Source organism: Polypterus senegalus, chromosome 5 (assembly GCF_016835505.1).
Source record: "Polypterus senegalus isolate Bchr_013 chromosome 5, ASM1683550v1, whole genome shotgun sequence".
Lineage (NCBI taxonomy): Eukaryota > Metazoa > Chordata > Cladistia > Polypteriformes > Polypteridae > Polypterus > Polypterus senegalus.
The window spans coordinates 10176974-10193642 of record NC_053158.1 but is presented as its reverse complement, the minus strand read 5'-3'; the positions used below and the strand labels follow the sequence as shown (position 1 = coordinate 10193642).

The following is a 16669-nucleotide window of genomic DNA, read 5'->3' as shown; positions in this document are numbered from 1 at the left end:
TTTGTGAAATAAAAACTAAACCAAAACTAAAAATACACGATGAAGGAAAACTGAACTGAAATTCCAAGTAAGGTCAGAAAAAATCTAGAAATAAAAACTAATATGAAAAGGCAAATCTACAATAGCCTTCATTCATTGCCTATAAAGCAGCCTGAATTCTCCAAGGTGTCGACTGCTAATGGATTTCCATCTCCATGTTGGCGTCATGTAGTCCTTCAGACTTCACAGCCCCACATTGGTGCGCCTCACTTGCACTTCCAGCTCATCCCAGAAGTGCTTTGTTGGACTGGACGTGCAGCCATTGGTGCAAACAGAAGTCACGTCACGTTAGACGACCCGCCTTGAGGTGACGGTGACTTTGTTTTGCTGCTCAGATCCTTCATTTTTAAAGTGTCCACTGATTCCATTCATTTAATGAAATATTAGGATGGACAGCCACGATGAAGTGAACAGCCATATCGTTTAATATCGCCATGAAGACTCGGCATAAATGATGACAAGCAATTCAAATGAATTTTATTAAAACACACAAGGTACAGGCTCAATGGATCATGAAGGTATCATCAGGCCGGTGGTCTTACGGGGGCACATAATCTTGATTACGTATTGTCAAAGACTTCTTACCTGTGCCTCTCTCTGATTACGCAGTCAGTCGCCCATCGGTGTGTTGCTAAGCCTAGTGGTGCTCTCGTCACCGCGTCACTTGTATGTTAGGACAGTGAAGACCACCTGTATGTGCTCGGCCATGGAGTGCCTTACAGCTTCTTAAATTTAGCAATGAAGAAGCCCATCGTGTCCTTGTTGGCCAAGTTCACCAAATCAGATGTCAAAATGGCGTCACCTGTAATGGAGTTTGTTTCCTTGGCACAGCACATTGGACTGAATCTCTGGAGCAGCTTGAGGTGCTCCTCGGACAATCCTGCTCCAGGCATACCTCCGGCTCCAAGATGGGGGTCCTGGTGAAGTCAAACACAAAACAGCTCTCTGCACATTGTCACTCATTTGTGTGTTTTCAAAGTGAACCCCAAATCTGGCCAGCTTGTGATCGCTGCTACTTGATGTCTCAATCATTCATTTATTTTCTTAAGGCTGCCGTTCAATTAATAAAATGAATCACAATTAGGTTTTTAACTGCATATTAACAGACATATCAATATTTTTTACAATTCACTTAGTGCTTACTTCCTCACACACGACAGTTTTAATAATCACGTGCCTAAGAATATTCGATTATAGATAATTTGGAGACTGCAGAATAAACAGCAAAGCACTAATCGGTCAGCAGCTCAAAGTACATCAGAGATCTTAGAAGTGACCACTCGAATGTCTCTCAAGTGACCACGGCTTGTGACATCTAGGGACGGTCATCTGTCCCTTCAGGTACTAGGAAAGCATTTGAGGTTAATCTCTGGAAAAGAGCCTACCTGTGGCTGCAGTCTGAGATGTGGGAAAGTCCGCAGGGCCCAAGCCACCTGCTCCTCATTTTCAGCAAGGGTGACGCTGCAGGTGCTGTACACCAAAGTCCCTCCTGGCCTGAGCAACTCCACGGCCTGAGCAGAAAGACAGAAGCGGACAGGCGGCCATATTAGCAGAGAGGCTGTGGATGATAAGACTCTCAAAGGAGGAGAAGAGCAGGCCTCTCCAACCCACTGGTTTGTGGCACATGGGGTCACCTCTCTGGAGGTCTCTGTCTATTCAGGTGGGCGAACACTGGCCTTCCTGTCACTTAATATCAGGACAACTGCCACAGCACTTGACGTTCACTTTGTGCTCCTCTTACTTCTCTGATTTTCTGAACTTCGGTCCAGAAGTCTCCACAATCTGAGAAGAGCCATCAGCTACTCTTGAGATTTCACATCAGGCCTGCGGGCACACAGGTGACGCTCAGTGGAATGACCTGCAGTGTCTCGGTGGGTCTGAGGTGGCAGAAACGCGGTGCTATTGTGCGATAAGAACAGGCAGCTGTTGTGTCTCTCAAACAACTGAGGAGTCAAAAGCACTTCATGCTGACAGACACACCACGAGCCAAAACAGGAAAACTGTCAATAAAATACATGAAGTACGAACATCCATGAGTAGCGAGAAAATGGAACCTACAGTAGGAGATGGACTTAGTCTGCAACAGGACAGCAAGTGGGGCCCAGAAGGTGACTGTGGGTCAAAATGTGTGACTACCCGATCAGGACTGCAGCCCGTTGTCTCAGTTCGCTGCTTTGTTTCTCATCCTCAGGTAGTTTTTAGGTGTGACGGTTTCTGCCAGCCATCTTTCAATTTCAGAACTCATGACACTCGGTGTCACCAGGCAATGCAGACATTTTAGTGTCAGCGGAAAGCAAAGAGGGCGGCACGGTGGCGCAGTGGTAGCGCTGCTGCCTCGCAGTTAGGACACTTGGGTTCGCTTCCCGGGTCCTCCCTGTGTGGAGTTTGCATGTTCTCCCCGTGTCTGCGTTGGTTTCCTCCCACAGTCCAAAGACATGCAGGTTAGGTGGACTGGCGATTCGAAATTGGCCCTAGTGTGTGTGTGTGTGTGTGTGTGTGTGTGTCCTGCGGTAGGTTGGCACCCTGCCCAGGATTGGTTCCTGCCTTGTGCCCTGTGTTGGCTGGGATTGGTTCAAGCAAACCCCCGTGACCCTGTGTTCAGATTCAGCGGGTTAGAAAATGGATGGATGGGAAAGCCAAGCCAGCACTTACCACACTGAACAGTTTACGCTGCAATGGCTGATAAGACGTCACTTCTCTCAGCGTCCACAAACACGCCATACTGGGCCGCTGACCAAGTCCACTGCACGGCGCATCCAGCAGGATCTTGTCGAAGGACTCCGGTGGGAATGGTGGCTCATCTGAAGAAGACACACAGTTTATAGGTCACATGAAAAGGCGAAGTGAGGAGACACAGTGTGGGGTCCATGAAAAACAACAGGAAGGGGCACCTGACTAGTGCCAAAGAATGCTGCTGGTCCACCTCTGAACCCCTGAGACAAACGAACATTAACATCGGCATGGCCGTCTGTGTCCATTCCAGAAGTCCATAGTGAAGCCCCGGCCTGAATGTTCTCGCTGTCCACTACAGACGGTAATCGCTGAACTCTGTGCACGTGACACTAGCGCCCCCCAAACCAGTACATGGGCACTCCTAACCATTCCGGGGCCCTGCGTCAGGTCTGCCTCTGAGGCCCCCACTAGCACAATGCAAACCCACCCAAACAACAAGCCTTTGCTCAGTCCTTCTTCCACACTTATAAAACACTCAAAGTCCACCACAAATACACCTCAGACTCCTCACTGAAACTGGTTTTGACGTGAAGACAAATAACTTTACTGTCCAGTGGACTAAATGAACATTGGATTGGACGTGTAAAGTGATTTTCACAAAAATGGCTCTGAATCAAAATCTGCATACAGCACTTCAAGAATACGCACCAATAAAGACGATCAGTACAGAAGAGCTCCTCAACGTACAAATGAAACTTGATGGAGTACAGAAAGTGAAGATGTCTAGAAGTAGAAAAAGAAAACCTCTTTAAAAGCACCTGAGCCCTCGACTCCCCTGACCTTTCTATGACGTCCGCACTGAGCAGCTGCTGGCCAACTCATCATCAATACTTACGACAGCTAATCGAGGAGGTGCTCTTGAGCCCCAGTGGACCTTTGATCATTTTAAGGACTTTCAGCTTAAACATCTCTCAGCTGAGGTCACCATCACTGCCAGAGGAAGAGCACAAGCTGACATCTACAGACCCTCAGCCCGCTGCTCTCAAAATTTCCTTAGCTGAACAGCTCTAAGACTGAAGCTATTTTAGTAGGCACCCCACACCAGGTTAGGTCATCTAACATCAACAGTATTACCTTTTCTGGTCAGGATATCCCATCGTCAACCTCCCTTATAAACCTTGGGGTTAAAATGGACTCTCATTTGACGTATGAGGCTCATGTCAAACATCTGTGTAAAACGTCTTATTTTCACCTCACGTTTGCTGATGCAGAAATGTTAGTCCATGCATGTGTCTCCTCCAGGCTGGACTTCTGCAATGCACTTCTCATTGGGACTACTGGAAAAACCCTTCAAAAGCTGCAGTATATTCAGAACAGTGCTGCTAGGATCCTGATGAGAGGGCGTAAATACGATCACATTACGCCCATTCTTAAATCTCTTCACTGGCTCCCTGTTTCATTTAGAACTGATTACAAGGTTGCCCTTCTTACCCACCAGTGTATTTATGGGGATGCCCCTCCCTACCTCAAAGAACTTATTTCCTTACATACGTCCACACGCAACCTTCGCTCTGCATCAGTACATCTTTTGAAAACTCCTAAGACTGGACTTCATACCATGGGAGATCGAGCTTTTTGCTCAGCTGCACCCAGACTGTGGAATGCTCTCCCTGAGTATCTGAGGACGCCACAGACTGTTGATGCTTTTAAATCTGGTCTTAAAACTTATCTTTTTATCAGAGCTTTCGGGTCGAATTCATTTTGTAGCATTTTGTTTCAAATATAAAGTGCATTATAAATAAAATGTATTATTATTATTATTATTATTTGTGATTCACTGCAGTCATGTTGGCTGGGAGGAGACTCCTGATCCTAACAGCCCTGCACATCACGCGTGTCCTGCAGCTTCACATGTCACCGCACCCTGCATGCTGCGAAGTCAGCTCCTCACTGGTCAGCTTGCTAAAGTTCTAACGTATCATCTCAAGCGTGTTATTCACCTGTCCTAGCGTAATGACTCCTTCAAGGGACACAAGTGACAGCACCGAAGCACTTTGGTAGCCCACCGCCTACACTCAGAGAAAGCAATCAACGGCACAGGATTAACCAACAGGACGAGGCCCAGCCTGTCGGTCTTTGTCCTCACTGACGGGCCACTGAGGAGAGTCCACTGCTAAACAAAGGGAATTACAACTCGAAGACTCATGATATCCAATATGGTGGTCCACAAGGCTCTATCCTGGGTCCGCTGCTCTTCTCAATCTACATGCTTCCGTTAGGTCAGATTATCTCAGGGCACAACGTGAGTTACCACAGCTATGCTGATGACACACAGCTGTACTTATCAATAGCAACTGATGACCCGATTCTCTTGATACACTAACACAATGTCTGACTTGTATCTCAGAATGGATGAATAGTAATTTTCTCAAGTTAAATAAAGAGAAACTGAAATCTTAGTGATCAGCAATAATGGATACAATGAGGCTATTAGAAATAAACTGGATACATTAGGATTAAAAGTCAAGACGGAGGTAAAAAGCTTAGGGGTGATTGTTGACTGTAATTTGAATTTTAAATCCCATATTAATCAGATCATTAGGACAGCATTTTTCACTTAAGAAACATAAGTAAAGTTAGACCTCTTATATCACTGAAAGATGCTGAGAAATTAGTTCACGCGCGTTTGTTTTCAGTCGACTAGATTACTGTAACGCACTCCTCTGGACTACCCAAAAAGATATAAATCGTTTGCAACTAGTGCAGAATGCAGCTGCTAGAATCCTAACTAGGAAAAGAAAATCAGAACACATCACACCAGTCTTAGCGTCACTACACTGGTTACCTGTGTCATTCAGAATCGACTTTAAAATTCTGCTTATGGTTTATAAAGCCTTAAATAATCTCGCCCCATCTTATATATCGGAATGTCTGACACCTTATATTCCAAATCGTAACCTCAGATCCTCAAATGAGTGTCTCCTTAGAATTCCAAGAACAAAACTTAAAAGAAGTGGTGAGGCGGGCAGGCGCCTTCTGCTGCTATGCACCTCAAATCTGGAATAGCCTGCCAATAGGAATTCGCCAGGCTGATACAGTAGAGCACTTTAAAACACTGCTGAAAACACATTACTGTAACATGGCCTTTTATAACTTCATTTTAATCGTAATTTAACTTAATCCTGATACTCTATATGTTCAATTCATCATAACAACTATTCATGGTGGCTCTAAAATCGGTACTGACCCCTACTCTTTTCTGTTTCTTTTCCGGTTTCTTTGTGGTGGTGGCCCGCCTCCTCCACCTACTCAAAGCTTCATGATGCTCCAACAATGATGGACGGATTAAAGGGAAGAAGTCTACGTGACCATCATCATCATCAAGCCCTTCCGTGAGAATCCTAAATCCAAAGAGGACTCCTTCATTTATGTTAGGTAGAATGCCCAGAGGGGACTGGTCAGGGGGTCTCATGGTCTGGAATCCCTACAGATTTTATTTTTTCTCCAGCCGCCTGGAGTTTTTGTTTTTTCTGTCCCCCCTGGCCATTGAACCTTACTCTTATTCGATGTTAATGTTGATTTATTTTTATAATTGTGTCTTTCATTTTCTATTCTTTAATATGTAAAGCACTTTGAGCTACTGTTTGTATGAAAATGTGCTATAGAAATAATGTTGTTGTTGTTGTTGTTGTTGTTGCAATGTTCACAGGTTACATCTGACCCTCAGAAATACTTTTATAAATTACAGAGATGCTATCTGAGTCTTCAAGACTGATCAATAATTTTCTGGAATAGAAGGTGGAAGGTGAGGAGAATCACACAGGTTCTGTTCAGCAAAGTTTTCATCTTGAAAGTAGTGGAGGAATTGTGTTGACGAGAAGTTGTATCTGAGGTGTAATTGTACGAAGGATGCTCCCTGCTAAGGTAAGAGGGACGTTTAATCTCCTCTAATCCTGACCCTTGCCAGTGTATTGTACCCATATAGACATAAGATAGTGGCCCCTATGCCAATAATATTTGTATTATTTTAAGGACCTTTGAGGGGATACTAGTTAGTTTCTGGATCTCACTTATATAAGTGTATGGTGTTTAGTTAGGATAGGACATGTTTAGGTCTTCTTATCATTCAGCTTATAATTCCAAATGTGATATTTTCTAATATTATGATAGGGAATATTTTGGGTATATAATTTTAACTTTATTTATTTGGCTTTTATGATTTAATATTTCCTTAAATATTTATTGGGTTGTACCTCTCCTGTCCTTCCCGTAGCACTTGGCCAAATGTCTACACTATTTGTGACTCTCTTGGCTTTAAGTTTAGAACTGACCTTAATTTCTGAGAAATTGGAGACCCCAATCAACACCAGGAGTTACCACCGCACACTCTAAAAACTTAACAGAGTTACCATTCTTTTACTCCCTGATGAAGGTTTAGGACTGAAACGTTGGAGCTCAGTGTGCTAACTCTGTTTTATTCAAGGAGCAGATAAGTTTTACAAGACGTTTTGAAGGCCTTACCCGTTCTTAAGTGTTTTGTTTCTTTTTTTGACAAATGAAGTACCAGGTTACACCTTTTTGAAACATTTGATGCATTCACATTGGTAGCTTTAGATGTTTTGTGTTTAAAGGATTTTTAACCATTTTTAACTTTACTAAGTGCCCAGCTAAATCTGTTTTTCCAGGATCGGTCAACTGTAAGTGTTTGATTCATTTTTCAATCCATGCTCTTTATAACACCTGTTCATTTTTTTGATATTTTTTCACAAACTTTTTTCACTTTATTTATTCATATTGTAGATACACTTTTTCACAAATTATTTTTACTTACCTTGTCCCTTTCCTCAGTGATATTTACCTGAAACAATTTTACAATAAGTTACCTGTAGATCCTGCCAGCCTTGTCATTGTTTGGCGCTGGCACAATTAATTGATGAGATTCTGGCTGTACTGCCTCGTTTGTATGAAATTGCCCCACATAAAACAATTTTATTTGGTAGAAAGAGAAATAAAAATAAATTAACATCCTTTTCCCTTAGTCTGCCAAAAGATTTAACCTGTGGAAATTCTCCATCGGTTATTCAGAACCAGGTGACGTCACATCTGTCCTTTTGTAAGAACCTTTACAAGACCCTACAGTGTCTGTGGTGACAGAGTGTGTCTCTACAGTACGTCCGCACCTGAACAGGTATGTTCACAGTCACCTCTTATACAAAAAACTCCATTAGTGATATTAATTTTAACTCCCAATGATAAACCTGTGTAGCAATGGCACCCTAGGGTGCTGCTGATATATTATAGTACCTCGGGTCTTCTCCCTCCACTCCAGTGCCACACTCCACCAGGTCCCCAGTCCAACACACCAACAGTTAGAATTTTAAACTAACAACAATTTTATTTAGGGGAGCCACCCCAATTGGAGGGTGACCCACAAGGAAATGAGATAATAGCCTCACAAGCAATGCAGTGAAACTTAATGAAAACAATGGTAAGGATCTTATGCAAATATGTTATATACAATACGATAACCTGTGCCCATAAGCAAGCGGTATGTAAAAGAAGTTCACTTTATGCTCCCAATCCCTCAGAAACCTCCCCCCTCACTGGCCAGTGATACTGGGAAGACCGAAAAAAAGCCGGCGTTGGGGCCCTTTTAACTACCGTTGGAGCGCTCTATCTCCAAATGGAGCATTTATAATCCACCAGGAAGATAACTGTTCTCCAACTGGACTCTCCAAATAGGTGGCCACAACAGCGTATAATGAAAGTAGGAATAACTGTGCGATATACAGCTCACCACTCCTGGGTTCTGGAAGACGGGCTGCAGACGCTCCTTTGTGATCCAGCAGTCCCCAGATGTCCTCTGGAAGCTAGGACAAGATGGCTCCTCTCACTGATCTCTCAAGACAGATGATCTCCTCTCAGCAGAAGTCTCTTGCAGGGGAACAAGGATCTGATCTCCCTATACAGATCCCTCAGCCTGATTCCATCTCCCTCTCCCATGAGGTCCTCTCCTCCTCCCCTGTCCGTCCCTCTTCTTCTCCCCTGGCTCCAGCCGCCAGCCATACAAAGTTCCCACTCTATTGTGTTCCTATGCTGAAAAACGGCTCTGCTGCCATCTAATGTCCAGTTATTAAAATCGCAGCCTCATAGCTCTCTTATTCAGACACACATATAAAATGTCTGTGTACATAGCTACACCTGGTCGTGATATTCTGCAAATTTCTTTTTCAACAGATTCTGCACTGTCAGATAATTAGGCCTAAGAAGAGAAATATAATTAAAACAAAAAGGGTGACAACACGAAAAAAGAAAGGAGATAAGATAAATGAAAATGGACATTGGCTCCTGATGTAACTTTATTAGAAGTAAACCTAATCCCGTCGTGTTCCTCATTTCCAGATCTCCACATCCTAAACTAACCCTGAAAGTTGATCATTAAAAGAAAATATGTTTCTCATCTCAATTAACTGACCATTAACACTTGAAATACCAAAGCCTATGAAAACACAGGTAGTCCCGGCCCACCTTAAATCCTCTCGCACCTCCTCTTCAGCGTCTTTTGTGTTGTAAACGAGTCGATCAGCACAAGCACCCTGCTGTCCCATCACATCTCAGTGACGGAGCTCCGCTCTCTCGGCTCCAGCCTTGTTTATCTGTTAGTGAGGTGTATTGGGTATTTAGTATCTCGTTATTTGAACACAGGCATTTCACGTGTGCTCCGTGTCTACAAAGATCTGTGTCAGTGTAGCAGGACAGAAATGTCGAACACACACCTAAAAGAGAAATGACAAAATGTAGACGTGAAGTGAATAATGTGTGAAGTCCAAATATCAAATCAGCACTTTTACAAAAGCTACAAGTTTAACAGAACAAGTGCGCTTGTAGTCAAGAATATAGCTGAAGAAAACAAAACTGGTTTAGTGTACGTCATTGTCATGACTGCTTTGGTAGGTCCACCTGCAGCTGAAGTCACTTCAGTACTCATGTGCTGTGTCAGCGTGTCCGTGTCAATCAAACACAAGAAGCTCTGCAGTCTACTTGCGACTTTACACTGTAGGAAGTTACGTAAATAAATTAAAGTTAATAACATTCGATCTGACTTCTATATAAGTAACATATCAATGAAAAAGACCGTCACAAAACATAATCACAAACAGGACTTTCCATGATACGTTCACGAGCTCTGTAAGCCGTGCTATTTCATTGGAGGACACGTGTGGGGCAGACTGACTGACAGGGTGATGCCGAATCTCGTCCTGTATCCTAACAGTGCCATCTTTGGCCCTTACGCCTGGTGCAGCTGTGTTCTTATATGTGAGTGGACCTTTCTTTCGGGGAGGGCTTCTGTTCTATTTCTCCGATCTGACGTCACCTCTGTCATAGCACGTAACTTTATTTGAAAACAGCCATGTCAGATCAGGGCAAGCATGAACGCGACTAAGGGAATAAAACGTAATTAAAATAAAACGTAACCTTTACAAGTGCCACACATTTACAGCGGCTGTTATAGACTCAAATAAATCAAATGTGTTTTATTATTAAACAATAGTAACAATAAGAGCAGCTCACCACTCAAAATGGAGCTGTCTGGGGTCGAACCATAGACGTCTCCATTACGAGTCAGCAGCTCTTACCGCAGCGCCACCTAATCGGTCGTATCTGCATCACACACTAACTCCATTTCTTTTTCTTCAGCTATATTTTTGACTAACAGCACACTTGTTCTGTTAAACTTGTAGCTTTTGTGAAAGTGCTGATTTGATACTTGGACTTCACACATTTTTCACTTCAGGTCTACATTTTGTCGTTTCTCTTTTAGGTGTGTGTTCGACATTTCTGTCCAGCTACACTGACACAGATCTTTGTGGACACGGAGCACATGTGAAATGCCTGTGTTCAAATAACGAGATACTAAATACCCAATACCCATCACTAACAGATGAACAAGGCTTGAGCCGAGAGAGCGGAGCTCCGTCACTGAGGTGTGATGAGACAGCATGCTGCTTGTGCTGATCGACTTGTTTACAACACAAAAGACGCTGAAGAGGAGGAGCGAAGGGATTAAAGGTGGGCCAGGATTACCAGGTTTTTCGTAGGCTTTGGTCATTCAAGTGTTAATGTTCACATTGTGGAAACAGAATGCAGACACAGGTTCAAGGGTCAGGTCATGTCTCCCCCATGGCTTTCTCTGGCAAGTAGGTGTTCTGGCTCATCTGGTCAGTGGTCCTTAAGTGACGGCCACTTCCTCCGTATGGCTGAAGTAGGGACAGAAAGGGAGGAGCTATCGTAGTTAGGTGTCAGAAGAGGTGGTCAGTGACAGCACCCCTCTCTTTCTGTTAGTGGGGTTACTCACCATGGCAGAGCCCTGAAGGTGTCCCCTTAAGTGTGCGTAACAACGTGTACTAAGAAAGAAAGTGAAATTTAGACATCCTTTGGTGAAATCACACAAATAAAGAAATCGGAAGAAGAGGACAACTAAAGCGGAGAACAGGACAAACAACCAAATTGTAACCCATGTTTGTGGGGACCGAACTGAGGAGACAAATGTCATGTTTTCTGGTGCAGACGAGAATAAATAAAAAGTGCAGTCCCTCACCTTACAGTCCATGTCGTGTGTGTCCATTGAAAGTGGCCATCATCGTGGTGCTTGAGCTGAGCCCTCTGTGCCCCTTTTCTCTGGTCCTGATCCTCACTCTTCCTGACATCCTCACTCAAGTCCCACTCCAGATTGGTGCTGCCCTTTGCCATTTCTTAGCCTCAGTCTACGACCTTCATGGTGTTTCCATTCCCAGTGTACCTTTCAAATGGTGGCTTCTGTCCTCCTGCTCCTCCTCGTCACTCTCTAAAGTGTGCGAGGGTCCACTCTGCTTTGTCATCTTAATGACGTCCTTCTTGACATTTGTCACTGCCCTTTGCTGTCAGTCACAGGACGATTCAATGACATTGTTTTATATAGCGCCTTTCATTGACCTGGTATAGAAGCTTAGAATGCTCTAGAAGGGCAAATTTCCAGGACAGTAAAATCAACCTGCCAGCACATGTGACAGTCACATGAATATGTCTCTTATAAATCACAGCAGTCACCAAGTGCTAATGCCAGCGTACTTATACATTTAACAGGGAAGGATCAAATAAAGTTATAGCGCCATTCACAAAGAGTCCCGGTGACCTCGCCTTACAGTATCCACCACGGGAACGATTCCTGTGAACTGCCACATTAAAGCGTCTTCATTAAAACTCCTTTTATACACAGCAGAGTGACATGTGGCAGGAGATGAGGGGCACACAGCATGTGGAGGGCTGACCAGTTGAACTGAGTCATTACAATGTGTGTCAAAAACTCCATAGAGGGGACAAAGGTGACACACGAAGGCTGCGGTGCTCATGTGGAGCAGAGGAAGAGAACAAATGTAGACGACAGAACGACGCTGCCCTCTTGTGGAAGGAATTCAAATTGAAGAAAATGCTGAAAGAAATAAAAAGACAGAAAGTTAAATTGAAGACTGGCATCTTCCTAGGGTGGGTCCCTGCACTGCTCCGATGTCACCTTAACAGGCCAGCTCTTTATTTTGAGTTACAGGCAGAGATGGAAACAAAGACTTGATGATGTAAGGTGAACTAGCAGCGCCACATAAATGTGACAACGGCAGTCAGGTGGATCCCCTAGTGACTACAGACCATCTTTGGTGAGTCACTTTGCCCATCTGAGCTAAACTAGTTCAAACATGGAGACCCGTGTTAGAGTGAACAGCAGCAGCTGAGTAAACCTGTGAAGTGCTGAGCTGCAGCAGACGCCATGAGCACATCACCTCTCAGACTGGCCTCCTGTCCTCTTTAGAGTCCCCAATAGCCGACTTACTGATCTGTCAGTTCAGCTCCTCTCAATGCCCGCTGTATACGCCAGAGAGATGTTGGGCATCCAGCTGGCCCGCTGCGCTCTGTCTGTCTAGGGGTCTCTCTTAGGACCCCACTGATCTTCATGTTAAAGAGCCCAACTGATTAAAGTCAACATGAAGAAGAGCGGCCATCAAAATGAGCAGCACGTCAGAGGAGAACACGAGCACAATGGCCAGTGACGGCTCTGGTCACCCATTGGCTGTTCTGCTTTATCTCACAAAGATTCTTTGTGCTGGCGTTTCATGGGAAGGCAGTTGGATAAAATAACATTTCATTGCTTAGCCTCCGTCTTTACAAGATCACTTCACTTCACTGCTCATCATATTGTAGTGTTAATAAAAGGCGCTATACAGAGTAGGCCAAGTGTTAGAAATGGAACTCCAAAAGTTAACATTTGTCTTCTGTTCTTATTGTTTCTGACCTTGTGTTCATTCTGAAGCACCTTGTGTTGGAGTTCTTGGTAAAAGTCGCTATATAAGATCAGGTTTGATGAGTCCAGCCCATGTGACTGTCAGCAGAAACAGGGAGGAGGACGTTCAGGACAGAACAGCTGGAATAATGACGCTTGCCACTGAGATTGAGCTGCTCCACAGCCGACAGCCTGTCCTCCTCCATGTTGATGTCACCTGTGCTCAGGTCTGTTCTTCTGATTATGTGACATAAAGCTGGTGGTGGGCCATTGATTTCAATGTCTGCCTGCTGAAGTCACTCCTGGCCAGTTTCAAGTCCTTTGACATCTCTGTCATGTCTTTCATCTCCACAAGGTGGTGCTGTTCTTCATATCCTGTCACCGCGTCACAAAGTCCGCTCCATAGCCGTCACAGCAGTGCTTCTGTTTCTGTGTCGTTTCTCTTTCTTTTTTATCTTCATATCCTTTATCAGATACTCTGAAATTAATTGCACATCATTTACAAATTGAAGGCACTCGACTGTAATTAATGTGTAACAATACAATGGTGCGCAGAATGGCCGAACTACTCGAACCTGCGCAGCTGCTTTAGTGTTGTTAGAAGACGTCGCAGATGGAGAATCGGAGGAGAGCACCTCATATTTACAGATCATATGCACTTCTTGTCTTCTGAGTCGATTTCAATTTCCAAGAGCTATCGTCGTGGTGCTGTGCGCAGTTAGAATACTGGGATGGATACTTGACGTCATTTTAATGATGAAATGCGTTACAGTAGGTATGTTACATTTCACAGAGAAGTCGTTCACTTCATTTAAATAATGTATACTGTTAATAATTAAACATACTGCTTTGTAGTAAGGGCGTCATGTCCTGGGTGTTTCCCTGGAGTTTGTGTATTTTCCTCGTGGGTTCCCTTAGCGTTCTTGAGTTTCCTTCTAAAGACATGCAGGTTAGGGGATTTGGTGATGCTAAATTAACACATTCATGACCAGGATGGCTACCAAGGTGAATGAAGTCAAAGAGGAGAAAGTCAAAGAAGATCGTAGTATTATTAATTGAATTTGTGTCACAACAGCACAAACACATGAGCAGCACACCCGTCTGACCCATTCTGCCTCTCCCTTTATCCCCCTAACACTCTTCTCTAGCACCCTTACCCCTCACTCCTTAACCACTTTCTCCTTGTCATTTTACCCACCCAGGCTCCATGAAGAGTATAGGTTTACAACTCACAGACGCCACCTGCTGGTGAGGCCTGCAATGTAGGATGGAGTGGCTGTCAGCCTGGACTTTCATTTCCTTCTTTTCACAGAGTGACACCAGGTGCATGTCACTCCTTCAGGTGTTCTGAGAAATTGTCATTTCAATCCTGGAATGTGTGTGTCAATTGAAGGATAAAAGTGTTCACAACTATTTGATCTGAGTGGCACTTTAAATACCGACAGTGATGGTGAAATCAGTCGGCTGTCTCAGCCCCTCAGGTTTGGGTGACGGTATCAAACAGGGACTAGGATGGAAGAGGGTACAAAATGTCAGAGGCCAGCACTGTAGCCATTTTCGTCACTGTGTGTTTCTACGTGCAGTGACTTGTCAATGACTGTTGACACTTTGTGTATATAGTGCCTTTCAGTAGTGCTGCTCCAGCAGGACCACATGCCTGTCCTACTTAACAGGTGACTTTTGAAAGTCCAAGGTGTCACAGCCCCTCACTCTGACACTCACACACACGCACACACTTGACTGGCTTGAACCCCAATAATTATAATCAAACCACTATGAGGATGAGACTTTCCATGTGCGTTCATTGTGGACTTTTTATTACCATCACACAGGCCAGAGTACTCGCTCTTCACCTTCCCTGCTGGGTATACCAGAGTGCCTGTGCCGTAAGCCCTGCCTTTTGCCCCAAAGGAAGCACCTCAGAAGACGAGGGGAACACAGAGGCATACTGGTGAAGTTTACAAGTTCTCTGGCATCTCCTGCAGTGAGAATATCACACGAGAGGATCTCGTCTGACCCTGTCCTCTTATGTAAACCTCAGACATGTAGTATGGTTTTCTCTTTGTTGTTGAAGTATGTGTTACCACTATGCCGAGATCAAAAGAGCTCTCTGGGGCCTTCACAAAGAAATTTGTAAATGTCTATGAGTCTGGGAAGAAATTGAAAGAAATCTCCAAACAGGAGAGGCTCACAGCAGTCTGTATGAATTCAAAAACGGGATCTCCAGGTAGGATGGCAAGTCAGACAGTGTGCAGCTGTGCGCCACGGCTTAATGGCACGGCTGCCTGTGTTCACAGGCCTTCACCTTAGCACGCATACACATGGGACGGCTTTATGTGCTCTGCAATGGCTTCCTTTGCTCTGCCATGAAGTCGGACTGCCTATCTGAAGACTCCACGACAAGTACATCAAGTTCTGTGTGGATAACAGACCCTACAAAGACAGTGCGCTGTTGTTTTACCGTCAAGCCATGGATCAGAAGAAGACTTGAAAGTCCTACTGAATATGAAGAAGGAAGCCTTCAGGTGTGGAGATGAAGATGAAGTCAAGCAGGTGCAGACACAAGTGAAGAAGCAGCACTTGAGGAGAAAGCCCACTACAAAGACAAATGTGAGCACAACTTACAACAAAAATAACATGACGTGTGTGTGGGTGGGATGAGGACTGTGTGGAATAATACAAATTTTAATCAATATATTAAATGATAGTTGAACAAAGAATCTTGGGCTGAGGACCTTTTGACCTAGGGAGGGGAAGAAGATTTCTGTCAAACTGCTGACCTTTTAGTCTGTACTCAGGAAACTGTTAATCTTAACAAACATCTAGGATTTTAAAATCAACAGCAACAGACTTTTTCACTTCATCTTTAGTGGTTGAACAAATGTGTTGTAATTTTTGGGCATATTACTGAATCCCCCCAAAGAATTGTGTAACCTTGTCTCATCTCTGTAAAATGTAAAAAATTCTGTTATAAATAGGACACTCACCCCCCCAAGATTGGGCTATTGCTGGTGACTGTCAGTGACATTAGCTGACAGGGCTGGAGTAGTCTCTCTGCCACCAAGAATAAAGAAATTGCTTTTTACTTTAAATCTGCTGTCTGCCTGCTGTTTGCCTTGAACCTTCGTCCACAACTGTCAGTCACTGGCTACAAGCAGACTGTTGAACGTGCAGAGGAAGGGGACAAGAGCAGAGCTAATGAACTGAAGCAGATCTTTAACAGGCCAGTCCAGCCCTCCACCAATTCTGAATCCCGACTACCATCTGCACCCTGCATGACCTTCCGACACAATGACATCACACTTGTGGTCTCCGGCCCCCCTCCACTTCCTGGACAGTGTGTCTGTGCTGATCAAGTGAATAGAGAACTAGGAAAACTCTGCAAGGCTTCAGGGACCCAAGGTACTGGAAACATGTGCCAGCCAGCTCAGTGGAGTCCTTCAGAGCTGGTCAATCCCTTTCCCTGAATTTCCAGAAGGTTCCCCAACTGTGGAGAACATCATGTGTGGTCCCAATGCCAAAGTAAGGACACTCCATCGACCCCAAGGACTTTGGGCCAGTTGCTTTTACTTCATATTACATGAAGATTTTTGAGAGGTCCTAAAAAAGCTACGACCCTTGGTTTCAGAACATCTGCATCCTCAGCAG

At 44.3% G+C, this 16669-nt stretch overlaps 1 protein-coding gene across 1 annotated transcript in view; it reads right to left on the bottom strand.

The window, feature by feature from the left end:
• Positions 1 to 494: 494 nt before the first annotated feature.
• nsun6 (NOP2/Sun RNA methyltransferase 6) overlaps positions 495 to 16669 on the bottom strand; it is a 28335-nt gene continuing 12160 nt past the window's right edge. The window contains exons 2-4 of the mRNA XM_039754343.1: positions 2692 to 2840; positions 1425 to 1550; positions 495 to 956 (exon numbers count right to left, since the gene is read on the bottom strand). Coding sequence (XP_039610277.1) covers positions 756 to 956; positions 1425 to 1550; positions 2692 to 2840 — 476 coding nt within the window. The 3' untranslated portion in view covers positions 495 to 755. The remainder of the gene's footprint in view (positions 957 to 1424; positions 1551 to 2691; positions 2841 to 16669) is intronic.